The sequence below is a fragment of the Myotis lucifugus genome, unplaced genomic scaffold (genome assembly GCF_000147115.1).
Source record: "Myotis lucifugus unplaced genomic scaffold, Myoluc2.0 scaffold_100, whole genome shotgun sequence".
NCBI classification, from domain to species: domain Eukaryota; kingdom Metazoa; phylum Chordata; class Mammalia; order Chiroptera; family Vespertilionidae; genus Myotis; species Myotis lucifugus.
Window position 1 is genome coordinate 2,560,778 of NW_005871148.1, and position 24,328 is coordinate 2,585,105.

Genomic DNA, 24,328 nt, shown 5'->3' on the forward strand with positions numbered 1-24,328 from the left:
GTTTTAACCTAAATAAACACACCGCTTATGGATGTGATCCTTGCCACGACATAAGGTATTCCTCCCCCCCCTCCAGTATAATTTGAGATTGTCAGTACTTTCTAGGGAAAATACCATGCAGAGGTCATATTTGTTTTAGCAAACGAGATGCAACAAAATGTAGAAATAAAATTGACAAGTAGAAAACAATGCTTTAATAAAATATGAATACGAACATGAAAACAATGTAAACATGTTAAAAATTTTGATATGATACTACAAAACGTGATTTTGATCATATGCAACAGGTAAAATTCTATGCGATAGCATTAATCAGACAAATTATAGGAAATCATTTCTTTTCCCAATATAAGCAATTCTCAGAACACACTCAAACACACAGTATGAAGATAAAAGATAAAGGAGTGTTAAAAAAATAACTTAGGCAGACACAAATTAAACCACCCTAGTAGTATATGAGTGATGCATGTTTTTATGATCTTAATTACACTTAAGTATTAAAAAAGTGCCACTGATCTCACAGTTTACGTCACACTATCCAAATCTTCAAACCTGCTAGCAGTCCACAGAACAGCCTGGACACGGAAGCCATCTATGCTCTGTTACTCGGGTGAATCCTCACAGTTACCTGGAAATCCGAAATCTCAGTTAGGACCTGCTCTAGATCTAATGGGCATGTCAGTTATAAAATATGTTTTCATTCAAGAGGAGCTGGATGGGCCCTGGATAGGCTCTGGCTGGTGTGGCTCAGTGGTTGGGCACTGACCTGTGAACCAGGGCACATGCCTGGGTTGTGGGCTCGATCCCCAGTAGGGGGCGTGCAGGAGGCAACCAATCAATGATTTTCTCTCATCATTGATGTTTCTATCTCTCTCCCTCTCCCTTCCTCTGAAATAAATAAAAATCTTTTAAAAAACAAAAACAACAACAACAAAAAACAAAAGGTGGTGGTGGTGATTCTCAGTCAGGGAACATACCCAGGTCAATCCCTGGTTGGGGCGTGTGTGGGGGACAACCAAACGATGTTTCTCTCTTTACCTCTCTCCTTCCCTCCCTCCCTCCCTCCCTCCCCCTCCTTCTCTCCCCAAAATCAATAAAAACATATTTATAAAAAAAAAGAGGAGCTGGATGGAAGGAGGCTAAAAATGTCTGATATCAAAGTGTCATCATCTGTGCCCATGAGGAGTCAACTCCTCTCTACACCAAGCAACAGCATCTTTTGAGAAGTTCATGATGCACAGGGTCTTACTTTAATGTAATGCTATATAATGGCTCAGTCTTTCCCTGCAGAGAGGGGGGCAGTGTGACTACATCAGCAGGTAAACGTGGTCTGTGTCACGATGTCTCTGGGAACCTCTGACAGAGGGTCCGTGACTCCCTGAGAAGTACACCTGGGGCACTGAGTCGCTGGGAGTGTGGTGACATCACTGAATCACTGAACTCTCCCCTCTCCCCTCCCCCACTCTCCCGCACAGTTAGTGGCCCCTCCTCTTTTATCTGTTCTGGTCTGAGAACATCTGTAAGAGCTCCAATCGCCCACGGGACACAGGACTTGGGAGATGTGGCCTACCACACGAAGAATTGCGTCATCTCGCTATCTTAAAAGGATCACACTGCCTCCTTAATCCTGCAACCGGGCTGCAAGACAACTTCTTGTCCCGACGACCCAGGTGAGGCCCGGGCTTGCAGACGCCTGCGGATTCTCTCATCTCCTTCTGATCGTCCTGACTAAGCACTGTGATTACAAGAGGCGGTGACTTCTCAGAGACAGGCTCTTTACTAAAAATAAGCCTTTGTTTTTCAAAATTGATATGTTTAAGAATGTTAATGAAGACCTGACTGTCAAGACAGGAGACTCACAGGTGCAAACCACGCAAACCGATCAGCGATCAGCAAGCATTCTGATCACGGCCATACCTTCTGCCTTGGTAGGTGGTCAGCTCTTCCTGAAGGATGGACGCTCTCTTTTGCAGAAAGTTCACCTGGAGAAGAGGCCTTGTATGAGAGGAGCTGATGTGGCTTAAAGAGCAATAATGTGCAAACAGTGTGGTTCCCAGATGAAACTCAGAGGATTTGCTGGATGTTACGTTGTGTTTCTACATCGGATCACATCGCATCCCCACCGAAAGCCCACCAGAGGCGACAGAATCAAGTTCAAATGCCTACGCAGAGCCATTGTGATCTGGCCTCTCTTTGCAGCTCCATCTCCCCTCACGCCTTCCCACCGTCCCTAACTTGTGTACCTGTTGGCACAGGCTGTTCCTCTTTTGGAATAGTTGGCTAACTATCTCCTATCCATCCTCCACTATGTGGTTCAAACGTCACTGAACTCTGCGGCTCCTCCCAACTGCTCCCGCCCCAGCCTGGGCACCCTCGGGCCCCTCCTCGGCATTCCTGTGCTCTACTCATCAGCACTGCTTGCACGGCCTTGTGGTTGTTTTCGTATCGCTCCCTGAGACCTGGAGCTCTCGGAGGGTGAGGATGACATTTCCTCGTCTCTGGCCCCCAGTTCCTTTCACAGGGTGGGTGTGGAGCTGGTATTCCCCAGCTGGTGAATGAGTGAATGAGTGAGTGGAGAGAAAATTACGGCCTTCTGGAAACCTCAACCCATCCTGGGGATTCCCTGAGGTTGAAGACAGCATTTTGTAGTGGAAAGAGCCTGGGTTTTGTCTGGAGTTATGCCAACTCGGGTTCAATTCCTGCTTTGGCCTTTATGGCTCTAGGAAAGTTACTTAAAGTCTTGATGCCTCATTTGCAAAACGGGGTTAACGACAGACGCCTCCCAAGGTCATGAGGAGGAGGTGGAGCGACTATCAGAACCGCCTCCCCTAGTGCAGAGCTCACAGCTGGGGTGGTGGGGGGTGGAGGAGACTAGGTGGCTCAGCATATTCTCTGAAGTCAGACCTTTACAACGTGGTTTGATTATTCTGAAGCATAAATTTCTATTATAAATTCAAGAGCACCTTCTAGGACCAAGCAGAAACTGTTTGGGGATAACGTGTACCATGGCTTGATGGAATCAAGAGCCAGTGGTATTTGATCATTTTGGAATTGTTTACTCTCGTCTCTTTGGTCTGAACTGAAACCATGGCAACGCTTGCTTCGGAGACATAGTTAGGCAGGAGAGTACAGCTGGCAGAACAGAGAAAGTGCTCACGCGCGAGGACAGCAGTCTCTCTAAGTGGGTCCATAGCCAAGCGCTCCCTCGGTTCCCCTTAGTTGTATTATCACCGTCATCTTAATATTATCCAATTGCTCACATGGCCCACAGGACAATGATAATGTTGACAGATGCGAGGATCGCACGTTTCAGCTTCCCTTCCCCCATGGTGCTTTGCAATCGGAATTCCAACAATTTTCAAAACACACAGGCACCTGTGCTTCCCACTAAATGTGCTCGCTCTGCGGGCGTGCCTCCCATGCAGCTGCCAATGCTGAGGCCCAGGCAATGGCTCTCTCTCTCTCTCTCTCTCTCTCTCTCTCTCTCTCTGGGTCAACATCCAGTTTGAAATGATATGAATGACAACAGAAGCCCTGCAGGTGGGTATCAGATTTCTTCCTTCCTTTCTTTTTTCTAAAAAACACTCTTCTGAAGGTGCCAGGCCTTACCTAGCTGACCCTATGGAAGCTCTCCGACAAGGTTAATGGGTAAAACCACACTCCAGGGAGCTTTTCACCTAAACAAAGAGGAGGTGGCCCTTCCTAGGGCAGCACTCGCCTGTAGGACCCATTGTTACGCAGGGGCGAGCACAGCCAAACCTCTCAGCCACAGAAGCAGCAGTCGGCCAGCAGCATAGATAGAATGGACATTTCGTTTTCAGAGAAGAGGCTTTTTACTGAGGGAAATAGAAAAGCAATGGCTAAAATTTGCTCCACATTTTGTCTTGCACATGATAAATAGCTATGTGAGTGCCATCAAACTACATCATCCATTTCTGTTGAAAATACACTTACCGAGCACCTACTATGTGCCAGGCACCATCCATGGCACAGAGAGCAAAGACATCATTCCCTCATGGAGCCTTTCCCCACAAAAATGTGGTCTTTAAAAAAAGTTTCTTAGATAAGTAACTTGCAAACCCATGGATTGACTTTTCAGTTTCTGATGGTGTCTTTTGAAGTACAAGGTTTTACATGTCGATGAAGTGCAATTCATCTATTTATTTCTCCTGCTGCTGTAATTTTGGTCTCATCGTTGAAAAAATACCTTATTTAAGGTACAAAGATTTCCCTTTTTATCTGAGATTTTTTCTTAGCGTTTCCTTCTAAGAGTTTTATAGTTTGGGCTCTTACCAGTATGTTTAGGTCTTGGATCCATTTTGAGTTAAGTTGTGTATAACTTATAAGGGCCGCAGCTTCATTCTTTTTCATGTGGGTTATCCAATTGTAACAGCAACATTCTTTCTATCTTTTCCTCATTGAACTATCTTGGAACCCTTGTTGAAAATCAACTGACCACAAATGTAGGCATTTTTTCTGGACTCTCAATTCTACTCCATTGCTCTGTATGTCTCTTCTTTAACCAATGCCACACTGTCTTGATTATTATAGCTTTGTAGTAAGTTTTGAAATTGGGAAATGTGAATCCTCCAAATTTATTCTTATTTTCCAAAATGGTTTTTGGCTATTCTGGGTCCTGGCTAGTGTTTTAATCAATCTCAGCCATACAAAGATTCTTAGAAATACAGAGGGAACATAGTTGTTGTATGAAAAAAATGTATGTTTTAAATTTCTAAGTGTGTTAGAAATGAGAATATGTGAACTCTTTCTCATTTTAGAGTTTAAAAAAGCTCAGTAGACAAGCAATATATAAAACATAGAGAAATATATATATATATATATATATATATATATATATATATGACTTTATAGAGGAAACTTATGTTGGAACTTTAACTATATACATTTAAATTGGTTTTATCGCTCATATTTTATTTTATAAATTACCAAGAACTACACATTTCAGCAAGAAATATTTAACCTAATTGTTTGAATACCTTGTCATTATTCTGCCTTGAATTTAAAATGCATTAAAATACAGCAGAATAGAAATACTCTGACTTCACTGTGCGTTGTTTCTCGCCACATGTACACACCCAGGAGTCAGCAATGTGCTAAGCGATGGCACTCTGGGCCTGGCACCAAGAATAAAAGGGTGAGGCCGTAGAGGAATGTAGACTAAATGAATAAAAGTGACCGTAAGTTTTCAATTTCAAGGGTGCTTTTAAGAAAATCTTATTGAGACAATGGGTTCTTAAACTAGTAAGAAAAAATTGAAAAACAACAACAACAATTCCTTCTGGGTGCAGGCCATGCCGGGGCATCACATGGGTTTCTGGCTTCACTTCAGGATGGACGTTATGTGCAAGTGTCTTTTCCGGATAAATCCCCTATACCCCCGGGAATGCGGGATTCTGGTAATTACCTGTGACTTCAGGGAGGAAATGGTGTCTTCAAGTTCTTGTCTTAGAGAAGCTGGCATCAACCCTTTGAATTTTGTTTCATATTCTTGTCGTATGTAAGTTATCTAAAGTGGGAAAAAAAAGACAGCTTATTTATATACACAGAAACTACTGTTTTGACTTTAACAAATCCCAGAATAATACCTATTCATCACAAAGATAAATCTGTTACACGTGGTCAAAAACCAGATAAGAAAATAAGAGGAAGCACAGTACAAACTCAAAAGGTACCCAGCTTGTCCTTGTGAGTCTGGCAGGGACAGTACCTGTACCAGCAGTTTGTTTCTTTAAAACCCTTGGTGCCACCGTGTTCAGCGCTGGAGAAGTACAATACCTGCGCTCTCTCCTCCATCACGATGCACACACTGGGCTAACCCCATACCTTTTCTTGACCAGGATGTGGGCCATGATCACAACACACTGTGATTGGAGGACAATTCGCAGCCCGTCACTGCTTTAAGACATGTCCCCAACAGGGCTAGGCACCTGGGCGCTCGACAGAATCCATATGGTTATGAAGATATGAATGAAGGATAATCTATACCACTGTCTCCAAGTCTCCGCACCGTGGGGAGACCAGAGTGCCCTCGTCACTGTGAGCAGCTCTAGTTCATGGGTTTCCCTCTCCCTCCAGACACAGTCAGCTCTGTGCTCAACAACTGATGGCCACAGGCTGGTAGGGGAGAGGTTGAGGGCTCATCCCACTCATCTCGCTCAGAGCTAAAGAAAGAGACAAGTGGGGCAGGTGGAAGAGATATGCCCGGAGCAGGATGAAGAGGTCCATGAGTATGAGCATGAATGTGAGTGTATAGGTCTCGGTGTCTTTATCTAGCTAGCTATCATTCTTTCTTTTTCTTCCTCCTAATCTGAGACACGATAGAATTTAAAAATCCGTTGCATGGTGCTGTGTATGACTTAACTGAATATTAAAGCTGACTTGCAGTATATCTTGTAAATGATAATTCAGTGGACATATCTAGAAATAAAGGAATTACTATGAATATATGCATAACTAAATTCAGTTAGACAAGTCCATGGATTTACTGAGGATGATTTAAAATTACTAGTCTTTAATTCCCAGCTTTTTTTTTTTACTGAACTGAATTAAGAAAGAAATGTGTTCTAATCATTTCATTCCCTACTAAAAGCCCATGGTGAACATGCTAGAATATAATTTTTCACTTTTTGGCAAAGTGTTTTTTTAATGTTTTAATCTTGTGATTTATACCTAAAAGAAAAGCAAATAATGAAACATGATATTTCCCACTGATGCAATATTTGATTTTTCCCACATTTTCTTCTTGGACTTAAGTCTGATAGTTACATCTGTCAGCTGACTCAAATGAAAGGCAAAAGTGCAGGAAAACACATGCTTTATAAATCAGATCTTAAGGCCAACATTTATTGAGGGTTCACAGGCTACTATTAACTATATTTTTCTATCACTCAACATTGGCTCTGAAATTTTGAGCTATTACTTCTTTAAAAAGGATACGTGTCTGTTTGTAACCTTGGTTGTTAAGAAAGTCTGCCCACTTGCCTGTACATTTGAAAGACTACTTGGCTGGGTATAAAAATTCTTCAATCCCACTTTCTCTCAATACTTAGAGACATTTTTTCAATGTCTTCTGGTATTACAGATAGCTATGGTGAAGTCTGAAACCAGGTTAAAATTTTTTCCATATTGAATATGACTTTCTTTCTCTACTTGGATGCCCATGTGATTTTCTTTCTTTTTTTCTTTAAATATTTTTATTGATTTTTAGAGAGACAGGGAGAGGGAGAGAGAAAAACATCAAAGAAAGAGCAAAGCACCAATTGCCTGCCTCCTGCATCTGCACACCCCCCACTGGGGATCGAGCCTGCAACCCAGGCATGTGCCTGACTGGGTTCGAACCAGCAATCTTTCCATGCACGGGACGCCACCAAACCTACTGAGCCACACTGGCCAGGACCCATGTGATTTTCTTTTTCCTTGATTCAGTAGCTTCACTGCAATATGTTTTGGTATTAATTATTCTGTATCAATTTTCCCAAGACATTGTGTGTGCCCTTTCTATCTTTAAATTCAATTCTCTGAAGAAAAGTTTCTTCTGTTAGAATTATTTGTATTCTATTATTGTTCTGTGTTCATATTACATATGAATCTTTTTCTATTTGCTTTTTTCTCCAAGAATACAAATTTTGCATGTATAGACTCTTCTTTGGTAATCTTCCATAATTATACTTTTATCTATTGCTTTACTTTCTTTTTTTTTTTAAAATATATTTTATTGATTTTTTACAGAGAGGAAGAGAGAGGGATAGAGAGTTAGAAACATCGATGAGAGAGAAACATCGATCAGCTGCCTCCTGCACACCCCCTACAGGGGATATGCCCGCAACCAAGGTACATGCCCTTGACCGGAATCGAACCTGGGACCCTTCAGTCCGCAGGCCGACGCTCTATCCACGGAGCCAAACTGGTCAGGGCTATTGTTTTACTTTCTTATAACTTTATATCTATTTTATATTTTCCTTTCATTTTGTGGGATTTCCTTTAGTCTGATCACTGTATTTCCTTGGATGTTTTCAGTTATAATTTTTCTATTTTTGTTTCTTCTAATATGGTTTTAATCTCAGTAATCTTTTGATTTTTGTCTACTATTTTCCCTAAGATCTGAGAGATCACTTTTCATCTCTGTCTGTTGACTTATATCCTCTTTAAACACATATCCCTTCTTTTTTCTTCTCTATCTCCCCCCAGCTTTTTCCTTGACAGAGAGATATGTGAGCGTGTTTTGTAAATGCTCTGACATTGTGAAGGAACGTTTGTTATAAAGAACTATACTTTGTCTGAACCTTCCCTCTGTTTCTTGGGTAACTTCCCATTTGATCTGTGTTTTTTATTAGCTTTTTTCTTACATTCCTTCTTTCTCTCTCAGTCTAGCAAGGACCTTATGCTAGTTCCCTTTTCTTTAAAAAAATTAAACCTCATTTTTGAATGGAGCCACCAATATTGAGGTAGGGAGCGTACCAGTAAGCTCTTCCCTCAGTGTTGAGTGCTCTGGAGGTCAAGCCCCGCACTTAAACCCTTTAGTTGATGCTTATAGTTTTCTTGACTCTTGCCCCCACTTCACTTTTCACATTTGATGGTCTCCCCCTATTGGAGGCTCGGCCACAGACAGCAGAAAATTGTTTGAGCAACGTTGCTCTTTGATCACCACTATCCCTTCCATCCCTTTTTAAATTCAGTATGCTATATTTCCCAACTTTTACTGAGGATCTAGGCATTTCTACTTCCTGTCTACTCCTTTCTTTTTAGCTTTTATGATTTCAGTGAATCTGAGTGAACTTAAAATGAGCTCTTGGAAAATCTAAAATTACCTCACCTATAAGTGAGACTACCAATCAGAAAAATATTACAACTCTGAATCCTTAAACCCAAATCCTGAATTTAAAAATCATTATACCAAGCAGAACCCTGTTACTTTAGTAAAGTCATAGAAAACTGTAACCAATCTGGTTCACTCTGTTTGTAAGATGTTACCACCAGCAACCATTTATGGAGTATTTTCTATGTGCCAGATCCAAGTCTGAGTGTTTTAATAAGTGTGATCCTTCTGACAGCCAGGGAGTGAGCCCAGAGCCATAAGCCATGGTTTGCATTCAAGGAGTCTGACTCTCAAGCATGTGTCCTTAGCCACCATGCTCTGCAGTTCCTCAAGCAATCTTTCCAGATGCTGAAACGTTTCTCCCACCCCAGAAGGAAAGGGAACTCACAGACAGTTAGAGCAGTTAGAGCCGTTTTACCCACGAAACACTGGTGTTCTCCCAAACCTAACAGGGGCTGGGGAAAGGCGGTGGGATGGACTACTACTTCCTTCCAGACATCCATCTTGTGTTTGCTCCGTCTTTAAAAAGTGCAATATAACAACAAGGACAGCAGCAATTGGTTCCAATATGGCTCCCATTAGCTTAACATTTTAATTTATTAATGATTTATGTAGAAGACTAATTTTAAAAATCTATACCAGTGCAAGGCACAAACCAAACTAAAATGAAAGTTCCACAAATCCCCCACACAAGCACACATTTGAATTCAGGCAGTGAAGGCTATATCTAAGTGTGTCATATGGCAATATAAGAGGAAGAAAAGAATTAGCTTATAGTCCTTTATATCACTTTTGACCTCTGCTACCATTTTTCTATCCCACCTCTGACTCTCTCTTCTTCCTGCCTGCTCACATGTGAATTGATCTAAGCAAAGAGTTTGATGGACATACACTTCCTTCACTAAGGGAGATCAAACGTTTTACATATAAATCTATTTTATTATTAGATGTGAGCATTAACTTTCATTAGTAGGTAGTGTGTGACTAGACTATTAAATGCAGAAAAATTCAAAGTCTGTTCTCACTCGAGGACTTCTGGAAGGAATTCCTAGTACTGCTGTGGCTCATTTCCACTCCCACTGCCCTCAGAAAGCACCGCGTACAATCATCTGCTCTTCTAGCTCCTCAGCCACATCACACCAAAGAGACATAAGCCTCCCTCTCTCCACAGGTTACTTCTCTCTCCACTTTCCTTCCCATTCTCACCTTTAGAAAGAAAAAGGAGAACACCAGGGCACCATGACAAACAATGACATTCCGATGATGTAGTAAGACCCCTGTAAGCTGAGTGGACATGGAATGGGTGTAACATGGTACCCATGTGACCGAAGATAGCAGTTTTTGCACCATGGCAACACACTGCCCATCTTTCCCTCGAAGGCAGAGCAGTGACAATATTTCCCTTAAGTTTAAAAATGGGGGATGAAGACTAAGAACACCCATGCCTGGAGTTCAGCATTCCACTTAAGTAAAAGTTATATCCTGGGTAATCAGACAAATACCCATTTGCATAAATGAGAGACTACAAAGTATACAGAATATGTAGTTGACTCAAGTGAAGAGGGTCTTTGGAGATAAAGTGATGCTGAAAAAAGTAAACCTTGGAAATCTATAATTTCATTGAAAATGTGTAGGGAGAACTAAAACATATTTAATGGGGTTCTTATTTGAAAAACGCTGTATCAATTAATCAGGCCAACATGTCAAAGCTATGTCACCTCCTGCTGTGTAACAAACAGCACGTGAGTGGAGGTGGCAGCTTTGCATAAACAACCTCTGGACGGAGCCTGGAGCAGGTTATTTTATTGCTTCAATGTACACAGTCCCAAGTTCACGCTCAATGAGGAGCAAACAGGGGAGCCATGTAGTGAGTTGTTGCTGGTAAGTGCTGTGGTGGTTTTCACATGTTTTAAATGAAACACATAGTCATTTATTGTTGTATTTTGAGGTGAGAGTGAAGCAGTTCAGGAAGTGACTGTGCCTGATACTGCCCTGCAAAGTCCAGACAAGCGTTCTGGGGGCCGGGCAAGCAGAGGAAAAGGAACCGAGTAAGGACCCTGTTGATGTCCTCTCCTCGATGGCCACTTTCCTGCATCGCCCCGGGACCACTATTAAGACTGTGTATAATGACACAAAGCTGCTATGGATTCAGAATAGATTTTAAATCAATTTGTAATTTATACTTAAAACAACCTCCATGCATTTGGAAAACAGCAGTACCTGGTTTTGAGCCGTATTATATCTCCCGGCTACTGACGATGGTCGGCGTGTGGGGACTTTCTCAGGCCCTTGCTGACAGCGCTGGCTCCCAGGCGGGAGCCCCCGCTCCATGGAAGGGAAGGAGCTCATCAAAAGTCTCTCTCCATCCAGCCTGGATTTCCACCAACTGGAAATGCGTGGAGGGTGAAGGGAGATATCAGATGCCTCCCCTCACTGTGGATTAGTTTATTCAGAACCCTGTCCTCACACCAGGCTGAGCTGAAGGCCATAAAGCTGAGCCTGCCTGGTGGGTTGGTTGTAGGGTAGGAGCTGGGGCAGGAACAGGTAGCTCTGGGACAGATATGTACTCTGAAGGAGGGTGAACATGGGTGGGCACTGTAGTGGGGGCTTGGGGTAGGTAGAGAGCATCAAGAAGACAGTGGGCTTCTTCGGGTAGTGAAAGGCGGTGAGAGGCGGGCAGGTGGGGCACAGGGAAGGAGGTTGTGGGAAGGGTGACATACAATACAAGCAGAAACGGGAGGATGTTTCTGAAGATGGGCCATTGTGCAACAAAGAGGTTTTGCAGGGGCTTTTTAGGGAAGTGAGCAGATAGGTTTATGTTTAATTCCAATGTGGTTCGGAGAAGAAGAGTGAAAGAAATAGCAGTAAAAGATGGAGCAAAACAAAATGCTCTCGTGCAGCTGGGAAGAAACACACTGCCTTCTGAGCAATTTCATTTGTACTGGGCTAAGGGGCTCTGTGTTGCCACAGCAACTGCCGAGAGAGCCGCTCTGAGGAGGGTGCTCTGTGATTCCAACGCGTAAAGTGAAAACGGAAATAGTAACCGCAATTTTCTTAACAGCCTTTAACAGACTCACTTCCCCTCTCCCTCCAGTGTGGGTTTATCTTACGGCTCTTTATTCCAACTGGTGTCCCCTCAAACCCGAGGCTGAGCTCAAGGGCCCCGCGTGCACCCGAGGGAGTGAAGCCTGGGGCTCCATGGGCCTGGGGCTCCCCGGGAGGAGGGGCGCTGGTCAGTGAGGCGGCAGCAGCTCAGCAGTGGGAGCCTGTGGGAGCGGAGCACGGAGGAGCGGTTTCCTGGTGCCGGAGGAAACCCGGCCTGCGCACGAAGAACCGAGCATTGTGAGTAGGTGCAGATGCTCTGGATCCAGACCAGGTGGTTAAAAGACTCAGACACCACAGAGCAAGTGGGTCTGTAAGCCCACTGGTGAGGACTCACACAGAGAAAAGGTGGGGAATGCGTAAGACAGTCGCAGGCCAGAAAATCACCAATCAACGGTGCCGATCTGTTCGTGAATCAAAGACTTTAAACATCCAGTCAGAAGATTAAGGTTGTGGCGTGAAATAAACGTGTGTGAATAAATACTAAAATTTTGGGCAGCATTTGGCCTGTAAGCTGTATGCTTTAGCTCCTGATGGAGATGAAGAACTGAAACCCTATTAGAGACAGAGCTCCTACAAGCAAAGGTGGCCCGGAGGTACCCATTCAGGATGCACAGACATGTGCAGGGGACAGCTGTGAGTTTTGTCCCCAGCATTCACTCAGGAGTCCTCTAGTCATTGCATTCCACCTCCCACTCTGTGCCACCCGAGGTCCCGGGCTGAAGCGTGGGGGTAGGCCACGCCAGTCGTCCACTCCCCCACGCAATGGCTGCTTGGGGTGTGGGGCTGTGATCCATGTCGAGGTAACCAGAGTCACAGAGATGCTGGGACAGGAAGCTCATCCCTTGGGCTTCCACCGGGGTGTCATTCTGGGCGTGACAGCCGTCTTGCTGCCACAGAGAGCGCAGGACTGAGCGTGGTGCCAGTGCAGAGGGCGCGCTGGGAACTAGAGAGAAACCTGGGCCCCTAGCGAGCTGCACCTGAAGTCAGCCCGTCCTTAGATTTGTCAGTTCCAATTGGATTTTCTGTCCTTACAACCAAAATAGTCCCAATTGAACAACATGGACTATGTATCCCTTAGGTGGATACATAGTGGTCGGAGAATTTGGGCCTGCCGACCAAATTGGCCCATTGCCTGTTTTTGTAAATAAAGTCTTATTGGAACTCGGCCATGCTCATTTGTTTACGGATTAGCTGTGGCTGCTTCGGCATGACCGCGCAGAGCTGAGGGGTCCTGACCGAGACCCTGTGGCCTGAAGCCTGAAACCTTCGCTGTCTCGTCCTTTCCAGACCGTCTGCTTGGCTGACTGCTGCAGCCCGGCCCTGAGCATGGTGCCTGGCATGGGGTTGCAGCTCAATACACGTGCTGAGTGAATGAATGAGCCCAAGCCTCAGAGCACACGAGTGTTGGTGTTAAGTCAGTCTTTGTCTTAAGATGACAGGATCTTCAGTGTCTCGAGTAAACCAATCACAAAACCTCCTCCTAAATACAAAGAGCAGATTCTGTCATCGCGGTGGCTATTAATAAGCAGGCCAGCTTCAAAGCTGGGAAAATCAGAGGCGAACCCCAGGGCCTGCAGGCTGCCGAGATCAAAAGTGATCTCAGAGATTTACCCCAGAGGAGGGGGTGTGTTTCATCCTGGCTGTTCCCTCCTCTTTGTCTCTCCCCTTACTCACTATCTGACTGTCTTTACCGGGTTGCCATAGGAAGTGAGTCATGCCTCTCTTATTTTCCTGAAATTAAATGCCAGCTCCTTCTCACTAGAATACATACGTTTGGTTACTATTTCTACTGTTTTTCCTCCTAATAAGACCATTCCTAATATTTTTCTTCACTTAGGTTGATATACACTATGGACACTCCCTTCCATCAAGGAAAGGCTGGTGTCAGTCAGTCTTAAAGGGCTATGAGCCGTGCAGCAATTCCGGGGAAGGGGTGAGGCAGGCTGAATGGGGAACCTGGGAGGTCCATGTTGAAGAGCATGGAGACTCGGCGGGCCGAGCTTATCCATGTCAGAGGCGAGCATCTTGCCCGCTTACTCTGTAAGCTCCATCTCAGAAGGGGTTTGGGGAAAACACCGGGGAGGGAGGGCAGGGTGAGTTTCACCTTTGCTTATAGTGCCCGACCTCCTTCCTTTCAGAGACCTGGTTGGAGAGCATCTTTCAAAAGAGGCAGCGATGACTGCTCATTCTTTCTGCATGCTCCCGCTCGGCCATAATAAACAAGTGAAATCTCCCCTCAAACACCAATTACCTCCTTATGTTGGAGCAGGCCCTTCTTGCCAGATATGGCATTCTGCACACAACGCGAGACAGGAATACAAAGGCGGTCATTGTCCTGCTATTGCAACCGGGACTGACTTAGACGGCTCCAGTTAACACTGATGACGATTTTGTGCAAGGATCTCCCTACCTCCCAGCGAATGGGAACAGAGACCCCACAACCTCAGAGCAGAAAACTTCTAAACACCATTGTGAACAGTCACTGACTAAATTCAGGAGCTGTTCACCTTTACACAGCAGAGATGAAGGGGCCTTCATTCAATTAAAAGTGAGGGAGCATGCAGTTACCCGACGACTTCACGTAGGATTTCTGCAGGACGACAGAGGATCTGTCTCCCACCAACGCCCAGGAGTGATTACTCTGCAAAGCTCCATGTGGAAGAGCAAAGTGAGGGTGAAGTGGTTTCTGTTCTTTGGAGCCTTATGCTTTTACGTGAGAAAAGGAGCTACACAAACACACAACTGGAGTATAACAGGCCAAGGAAGGGAACGGGGGAGCCTGATAACTCCTCAGAGGGATAATGGAAGTCTGTATGGACACATGGAACCCTATGTGGCTCTTGCAGAATGAGCAGGCACTTTCTAGACAGACAAGAGGGAGGAGACGTACAGGTGAACGTGTGTAAGATGCTGAGGGACTATCAAGGGATCAGGTGTGGATGGAGGTCGTGTGGTGGGCAGGGGATGAGTGAGGCAGGTGGAGACTGGGTGGCTAGGACTTTCAAGGTCATGCTTTAGCCTGAAGACAAGGGGAAAGCTCAAGGGTTCTGACTTCCATTACAAAATGAGCATCCTGGCGGAGCTGTGCTGCTTCCAGTGGGTCTTCCCGGGATTCTCTCCACTGCTGCCATTGCTCTAACATGCAGACCTGATCATCTTGCCCTCCCCACTCCTCCATCGTGAAAACACTTCAATGAGTTTTTAAACCTGTAGATTACAGACAATCTCTTAGGCACAGATCATCTAAGAACCTTCTTATCGGATCCGAGCCTGACTTTCCAGGACACCATGTGCCCCGTAATGACCTGCATTTCCCCCGAGGCCTCATGCCTTTGCTCAGGCTGTGCTGTGCCCCCTGCATACCTTTCCCAGCCTGACCAGCTGGAGCACCGGTCACTTCCTCAGGCAGCACCTCTCCAGGCCTCAGCCTTCCAGGCAAGGTAACCACGCCCTCCTCTAAGATGTCTCAGGATCTCATGCATCTGACAATCACCACCATCAACGACGGACACTTACTGTGTGTTTTCTATGCATTAGGCACCCAACCGCACCCTTCCATGTATTACATTTCATTTAATCTTCCCACCAACTCTATGAGAGACTTTTATGGATATTTATATATGAAAAAATCGGCCTCGTGTGGTTCCTATCTCACCCACAGTCACACAGCTAATTACCCCAAAGCCTCTGCTTTTGCTTCATTATCACACAATCTTATAATTATTGATTTACATACTGTTTTGTCCTATTGGACTGTGGGTCCCCAGAGGGTAGGCTGCATGTTTTACTAGAGACCAATGCTATTTAAAAAGTACGAGTACATCATTATTTAGTTGAAGCTTGAAAACATTACACGGGTTGTTTTTGCCACCATGAAGGCATTGTTTCCACCTTCGTCAGCAGGCTGGAGTGTGTGTGAAGTGGAACATACCTGACCACGTGACACTGGGCTCACCCACCCAGAGCTACAGCTGCTCTAGGTCAAATGAGACACGGGGCCAGGGAGTGGTGCACTTTGTCTTTTAAGAGAGACTGGGGTTCCTACTTCTACCAATCAGATAAACTGGGAATAAATATTAACATGGCTGGGTCCACTTGGACACAGGTGAAAGTAAAATTTCTGTTAGAAACAGTTCAAGTACCTTTCAAAAACTTAAGTACGCTGTCCTTAATACAGACAAACTCAACATGCCCTTAATAAACTGTGTGGGGAGAGCAATGGGATGTCAGGCCCACCAAGGGGAGAACTGCGAATCTTTCTTTCACTATTATTTTCACCGTATGCCCTCTAGGAATGTCTGGGTGCATTCTTTATAAAATGGTTGCCCAGAACTTTCTTAAAACACATCAAACCAACAAAGGTCAAATAAAGAGCAGAAAGATTTTGTTCTTTCAGTTGAAGACATTGCTTTAGTATTAAAAGTTGACTGAAATCTAGAAATATATTCTGATGGTGTCTGCAAAGAATTCCTGGTAGAGAGTAAAAAGACAGAGAAAACGAAAGGTGGCTGAGGGCTGTGGGACCCTCCCTCTTGGGACAGCTTTCTTTCTTTCCTTTACTTCAGTAACAGGAAAACTCACTTCTTAACATGAGAACATTGTGTGCAGGTATAAGACTAATGTCATTCTTCATATTTCTTGTCCCACAAGGTAAACATATTATGGTGAAAAGTTCAACTCCCTCATTTATAAGGGAAAACAAACAGAAAGGGTGTCTTTTCTTACTCAGATCGAATTCTAGATGGTTTGTTTGTATTGATTTCCAACCATTGGAGGCTGCTTCAGAGGGATCCTTCTGTGTAGCCTAGGTGGGTAACATAGGGCTCCATAGCAGCTTCATGCCTTCTCTGTATCATGCATTTAAAACTGACGTTGAGGAAACTCCATACTGTCTTCCACAGTGGCTGCACCAGTGTGCATTCCCACCAGCAGTGCATGAGGGTTCCTTTTTCTCCGCATCCTCGCCAGCACTTGCAGTTTGTTGATGACAGCCATTCTGACAGGTGGGAGATGGTACCTCATTGTCATTTTGATTTGCATCTCTCGAATGATTAGTGACTTTGAGCATGTTTTCATGTCTCTCGGCCTTCTGTATGTCCTCTTTTGAAGTGTCTATTTAGGTCCTTTGCCCATTTTTTGATTGGATTGTTTATCTTCCTTTTGTTAAGTTGTATGAGCTCCCTGTAAATTTTGGAGATTAAACCCCTATCGAAGATAACATTGAGAAAATTGTATGTTATATGTTTTTCATCACAATAAAAATAAATAAAAGAATCCACTAGAAGGTGTAATTAATCAAGAAGATCAGGGATAGAAAGAAGATTTTTATGGTAGCTAATGGGTAGGAAAGAGTAACAGATCTTCTATTAGTTTATGTTAGTTTCTTTGGGAGAAATGCTAGTGGATGGTAAAATGAATGTTTCACAAATGTAACCTGTTACACTATCATGTTATTTGGTGGAAGTGAATTCAGTTTTTAAAATACTAGTAAATTTGGAAGAAAAAAAACTGACGTTGGCAGCGGAAAGCCTAAGAGTTTGGGGATAAAAATACTATTTTATCTTGCATTATGCTAGCATTTTGTTCAGTTTTGAAAAAATTAACCTTGCTTCCTCTTGGCCTTAGGAAGATTTTAAATACCCAACTCCCTGTCCTAAAATTGCCTTATGTGACCTTTGACATGTCCAATGACCTTGGAAATACAAGGGTTGTTGTCTTGTGAAATTAGGTTAATATAGACTTTAAATGTCCCTTAAGGCGAAGCAATTGTTTGATGGAGTGGAACTTTGGGAAGACTTGTCTGAGACTTCAAATTCGATCTCCCCGTGGCACAGCTCACCTGTGTTTCTGGATCACGTGGAGCAAACGTCAGAAGTCTGGCAGGTGTGGGGTGGTCAGTGAGCCTGCCTAAGGATTGCATAAGGTGGCTAGTCCTAGGCATACAGGCCTTTCGACTACCATCTCAGGATTTCTGGATCAACCTTAACTTTTTAATTTAAACTCTTCTAAGCCAATCAGATGGTGGATGGGTGGGTGGCTAGGTGGGAAATGGCTGGGCTTGGTGCAGCAGCCTCAAGGATGCCCGGCCCACAGCATACACAAAGCTGGATGCACGCATTCTGCACAGTGGTTCCCACAAAGCTGGATGCACGCATTCTGCACAGTGGTTCCCGCCTCACCTCTCCCCATCAATGCTGAGCCCCCAGTAGCTCACCAACTTAGTCTGCTCTGTGAAACATGAAGGAGACATTAAACCCTTTTACCAAGGAGTTTACGATTTTGTTGGGAAGCAAAGTTAAGTGTAATAGAAAGGTGGGGGAAGATCATCTTTCTGTCGTGGAATTGTGTGGGAAGGTCTCGGGAGAAGGGAGATGCTGATTGTGCTCCCAGAGGTGAACAGCAGGAAGTTGCACAGAGATCTGGTGAAAGGACATTGCAGGTTCAGAGAAAAAGGCCAAGGCAACAGTGAGTGGCTGGTGTGGGTGCCGAGAGCCCCCAGCTGACACCTGACAGAGATGGTGGGGTGTGTGGAAGTAATACCAACAGACAGTCCAGGCTACAGAAAACTGTGGAGGTCTGCAGTGAGTGGGAGCCAGTGGGATTCTTCTGCAGAGGAAAGCGTGATGTCAGGGCTGCATAGCATACGTTTCTAAGGAAGATAACGGAGAGATGAGAGGCAGGCAGGCCAGCTAGACAGAGACCATTTCATCCAAACTCGAGGCGATGAGGATTCAAACAAAGATGACAGTGGGGAGGATGGAAATGAGTGGAACTGAAGGGCATTTTGGAGGTAGAAACAACACATTTCGTGATGAAATGGCTATAAATTGCAGGTAGACAGATCATGTCAAGGTTTCCAGCAGTCTTGTCTCAATCCTGCTGACACTATCAATCTCAATGTCCTCAGGGACACATATCTCGACACCTTTGGCTTCCTGGTTCCCACCTGTCATAGCTCGGGCTGCTACAGCAAAATACACTGACTGGGTGACTTAAGCCACAGACGCTACTGCTCCCAGTTCTGGAGGCTGGAAGTCCAAGGTCAGGGTGGCTGTCACAGGCTCGGGTTCTGGTGAGAGCTCTCCTCCTGACTTGCAGACAGCCACCTTCTTGTTGTATCCTCACATGATGGAGAGAAACAAGATCCCTTCTTATAAGGGCACTAATTCCATCACGAGGACTCCACCCTCACGACCTAATCACATCCAAAGGCCCCATCTCAGAACAGCATCGCACTGGGCTTAGGGCTTCAACATATGGATTTGGGGGCAAACAAGCATTCAGCCCATAATACCGCCTCAATTTTAATAACTTCTAGAACTCACTAGAAACCTTCTCCACCCCCACTCTGCTTGTGTCACTTGGTGGTATTTGTTTGCAAACCCCGTCCTAACACGCTGCTGACACAGGAGGTAAGGACAGGAGGCACACTGGCAGCCGAGGCCAGCAGTGGAGACAGCTAGCTTTCTCTGACTTCTGTAGAACTGCCAGGGTTTGTTTTACTCACCCAGTTCAGGTGCATGACCAGCCTTCTCCCTGCCTCCTGCTCCAGGTCCTGCTAGACATAGAGTTCGGGCCAGTGAAATAGGAGCCCAGGACTCCTGCAGGAGCTCCAGTGGAGAGGAACTTTCTCTTTTCTGCTGATCAGAGCCTGAAACCCCGCCCCGGAACTACTAGCCGTCATCTTGCAACACAAGGGCATAACTTGCAGGAATGGCGCCAATAATAAGGAAAGAGCAAAAACATAGAGACGGAAAACTGGCTTTCGGGCACATAATTTGAGTAATTGGATTAAGCCTCCCTTGAAGCCAATACTACTTCTCAGTTACATGAACCAAAAAATTGTTCTTGTGTAAACCAGTGTGAGTTTCAACCAGTTCTTTCTAATGGGTTATTTGACCCTGGCTGAGATTCCCTGCCAAGGGCCCTGACTTTGCACCCGGTGAGCTGGCCCAACTAATGAGCCAGCGACGTAATGATGGCCACGATTTAAACAGCCGCACCCCACCGGCTGGACTGGATCATTCACCCTGACATCTGCCCCAATTGCCTGGCTACCTCCTCACTGTCACCTGCACGACAACTCTGGTCGCTCAGAGAGCCTCCCCACCTCCAATGCATACGTCCCGCACGAACACCCGTGCTGACTTCACCTAGCTTTACACAATAGCACCTCACATTGTGGGGTCCCCTGGGCTGGCCAGCTCGGGGTGCTCCCACCACCTGCTATCTCCTGCTGCTGCAGAAAGTAACCGACAACCATACACACCACACACTACTCTGGTAGGGCCAACTACAAAGTCATGCTATTTCACCTCCGAGGACCTTCTCCCTGCTGGAAAACCTTGTACTGGCCTGTCTCACATTGTGTGGGCGCCTTTTGCACGCAACTTCTTTCTTACAAGAGACCTGCACACCCAGAGCCCATATTGCCGCTGGTGGGCCCATGCCTGGCTCTGGGTGATTCAGGACCAGCGGTGTGCGTGCTTGGCGAAGCTCTGGGTAATGCTGCGGGAGCACTGCAGCAAACACCCACCTCCGAGACCAGGGCTTGCGTCACTTGCTGTCTTAATTGATGCAGCCAGCAAAGCGCTAATTGTGGAGAGCAAGGTACAAATCTGTCAAGTAGGCGAGTGGCAGTGATGGAAGCACAGAGCCGCTTGAGAGCCAGTGTTGCCCAATCTCCTGAAAACAGAACCATACTGCTGCGCCAGAGAAGCTAGAATGGCCTGCCTTTGTTTTTACTAAAATGCACCAATAAATAATGAGCTGTTCAATTGATAATTAAAGAGAGAGAGAGGCCTTCACTTCTGAGCTTTCGTGAGTGAGGCGATATTCCTTTCCGATGAGTCGACTCCGGCCAGGCACAGTCAAGGTACTTGGGTTTCTTTGTACTTCTCTCCCCTTTATTTCAGATTTTATATGAATGAAACACGATGAGTAATTCCTTCTCTTTGGATCCTTCAGGATATTATTTAAACACTGGCATCTGGTCTAAGGGAAATTTAATGCTAAGTCAGAGGAGTATTTGAAAAATAGCTTACATCTGGTTTTGTGCTCCCCGTCCCTGGAAGTACACAGCGCAGAGGAAATGAGCACATGGCTGGCGCGGGCTCGGGGCTGGTGGGGCTGGTGCCTTCGCTGTAATGCATACCACAGCGTTCCCTTTTATAAAGTGAGGGATTAGTGCCACCTTCTTTGTAGCAATGTCGTGACCTCTATAATGCTTCTTAAATTGAGGACAATGATGGACCTACCGAGCCTTACCACATGATTTAAATCTGATCTGACAGTACTTAAACCCAGAAGTCCAGGAGGCTAATGGTTGAACAAGCTTGGGAAAATGTCCAGGGAACCGAATGTAGAGACCCAGTGAATTACAGAGAGCAATCACAACTTCGGGGCGAGGTTGGTGAGGGAGAACGTGGTATTTCTGAGTCGGTCTATGTTATAGGATTGACTACAACTCTGGTCCCATCCTGATGTACTAGAAAGCAACATACCGCCCCCCCCCCCAAAAAAAAATCCAAAAGATAAATAAAATCCCACTCAACCAAACAAAATAACAGAAAAAAATCAATTAACTCCCCTCCCCCAAACTCCCAAATCCTATAATCCTTTCTCTTTTACCTCTAGCGTTTTTATATTAAGGATATGCATTTAAAAAACATTCCTATTCTCATGCAGAAAAAAGAAAGTCTTTTGAGAGGAGTCTCACAGAGACTAAAAATTAGCAGGTATATTTTAAATGTCATGCACTTAGTTAGAAAAAAAGTGGAAACAGGGTTAAGATCAGTTTGTAGTATTTGTTCACCGAGGATAAGTAACTTGGAGAACCACGGAGAACAAAGCACCCAATGGTGAAGCCCTCGCAGCACCCACCCGGGCCATGAATAAATATCTTGAGCCTCTAGCCACCGGGGACGCAGCCACTGCCCCGAGTGGGCCAATACCTGGGACACGACTCTTAGGAGAGTCATTCCATTTCAATAAACTAAATGGCAGGGCCAGGGGTTCTTCTTTATTTGGTGTTTAGCTTGTACACAATTCACACGTCAAGACCATCTCCGTAGTTCTTGGACTCTTCCCCAGGGCCCTCCAGGTGTGCTGAGCTGCTCCAACACGTGGTACGCCCTGGGCTCCCCGTCAGGAACCCCCACCCACATCCAAGAGAACTTCTTACCCCAGTGACTTGTATTTCAGCATTTTTCTTCATAACTCCTCTCCCCCACCGGGAAAATCCTCTGTTTGTAGTTAAAGCACTAAAAGTCTATATAATTCATAACCACGAAGGTCGAGAAAACTCTAAAACCACCTGACTGCATGTGGCTCTTGGTGAGCAATATCCCGGGATGACGCCAGCTGAAAGGGAACCCAAGCGCTCTCTACAGCCACACAAGTTAGAGCTCCTTTCCCTGCTCTCCTGGTATGAAGGAGAGAGGCTGCCTTCCTCTCCAGTTTTGTCAAAATGGAATGAGTTCTCTTCTCGCAGCTCAGTGCTACTGATTTGTAGGAGTTGGTACCACCCTCTTAGCCAAGGACAGGTTTGGATGGGGTATTTTGGACCACCAGGCCAGCCCCATGCCAAACGTCTGGTGATGCTTTTCTCCTGGTCTCTCCTTTTCCCGCTCCTCCTCCCAAGCTCTCCTCCACACACACACACACACACAGAACTTGCCCTCCTCTGCAGCCCATTCTGGTGCCCAGTATTTCCACATTTCTCACCACATTCACCTAGCAGAACTTTCTTTTGGTAAAGACTCTGATGGGTGAACATTTTGAGGAATAACTTGCACTAATAAGTCACTAGTTGAAAAATAAAGTTCTGGCCCCTGAAACCTGACCCTTCACCTCCACCCCCATAATTTCAGTTTTCAGCAAGTAGGTAGGGAAAACATAACATTTGGGGAGAGGAGCAGCTGGCCCTTCTCTCTTCACCAAAATCATGAACCAGGTTGGCTTTGCTTGGTATTAAGAGAAACTCTATTACTACTGCCTATTATTTTAATGACTAATTTCTCTTCCCTTTCAAAGCTGTTATGACATTGAGCCCCAATGCTTTGGTACCACAAGACCAAAACCAAGGCGTTGGCTGGCCTAGACTTACCTGGAGGCTCTAGGGGAGACTCTGCCCTCGAGCTCGTTCAGGTTGTGGGTGAAATTCAGTGCTGGCTGTAGGACTGATGGCCCCATTGCCTTGCTGGCTGTCAGCGGGAGCCTCTCTCAGCCCTGCAAGGCCTCCTGCATCCTCCCTATAGAGTCCCCTCCCACTTTAAATCAGCAATCCTTCTCACTCTTGGAATCTCTCTGACCTCCCTTCAGCCACATCTATTCTGTCTCCAGCCAGAGAAAGTTCTCTGCCCTTAAGTAGCCATCTGTTTAGGTGGGGCTCACTACCCCAATAATCTGAGATAACCTCCCGACTTTAAGGTCACTGATCACTAACTTTAATTACTAGTACACCTGCAAAGTCTCTTTCTGCCATGTGATGCACATATTCACAGACCCCAGGGATTAGAGAACCAAGATTCCTGGGAGATGTTCTGTCTACCACAATCCTTACCCTATGTAGTATACAACAATAAATCTGAGATGGGTTAAAGAGTTAAATGTGTAAAAAAAATTCTTAAAAGTACTAGAAGAAAATAAAAGAATATATTTTATAATCTTGGGATAGAAAGGACCTTCCTTAGAAAGCTGAGAAACCATAAAGAAAAATAATTCTCAAAAAAAGAAACTATTGAATATAGGCGTTAAAAGATAAGCAACTGGGGGAAAGTATTTGCAACTTATTTAACTAATAAATCATTAATAAACAGAATGTCTAATAAAATAAATGTCAATAGATTAAGTTAGAACAAAATCAATAAAAAATTAGCAATGAATGTGATCAAGCAATTCACAGAAATGCAAATATTGTATTTTCACTTCTAGTAATAGAAGCTCAGAGAATTCTCTCCCAAGTCTGCTATGAAGTGTGGAACTAGCAAGGCAGGGAAGACATGGGGCTCAGATGTGAGAGATGTCAGAAATCAAGACAGCTTGTGAGTCTGGCACAGGGAGACATTTTTACACGGGGCTTTTGCCAATTCTAGAGCGGTTGGTGAGAGGCTGAGAAACCGAACAGATCTCTTAACAGCCTCACAAAAAAAGCCAAGGAGACACAAACTGCAGTGCAGGACTCGCTAAAGGGGCGTGTCTGGTAAAATCCCAGGCTTTGGGTGGATTCCAAAGGGCCACACCCGAGGAGTAGGAGTGAGCTGGACACAGACCAGCCCTCTCTAGAACTGAAGTCGACTTTGAATCATCTTCATCCCCTGAGAGGGGACGAAGGCCACCACCTGCCTACCTGGGAGCAAATGTAAACCCTCCCTGGAAAGTTAACAT

General features: G+C 45.0%; 1 protein-coding gene across 1 annotated transcript in view; it reads right to left on the minus strand.

Moving 5' to 3' along the window:
* Positions 1–216: 216 nt before the first annotated feature.
* The window catches only part of CEP112 (centrosomal protein 112), a 281,747-nt gene continuing 257,635 nt past the window's right edge, over positions 217–24,328 (minus strand). Inside the window, exons 25-27 of the mRNA XM_014458887.2 lie at positions 5,426–5,527; positions 1,918–1,982; positions 217–628 (exon numbers count right to left, since the gene is read on the minus strand). Of these exons, the coding sequence (XP_014314373.1) occupies positions 625–628; positions 1,918–1,982; positions 5,426–5,527 (171 nt within the window). The 3' untranslated portion in view covers positions 217–624. The remainder of the gene's footprint in view (positions 629–1,917; positions 1,983–5,425; positions 5,528–24,328) is intronic.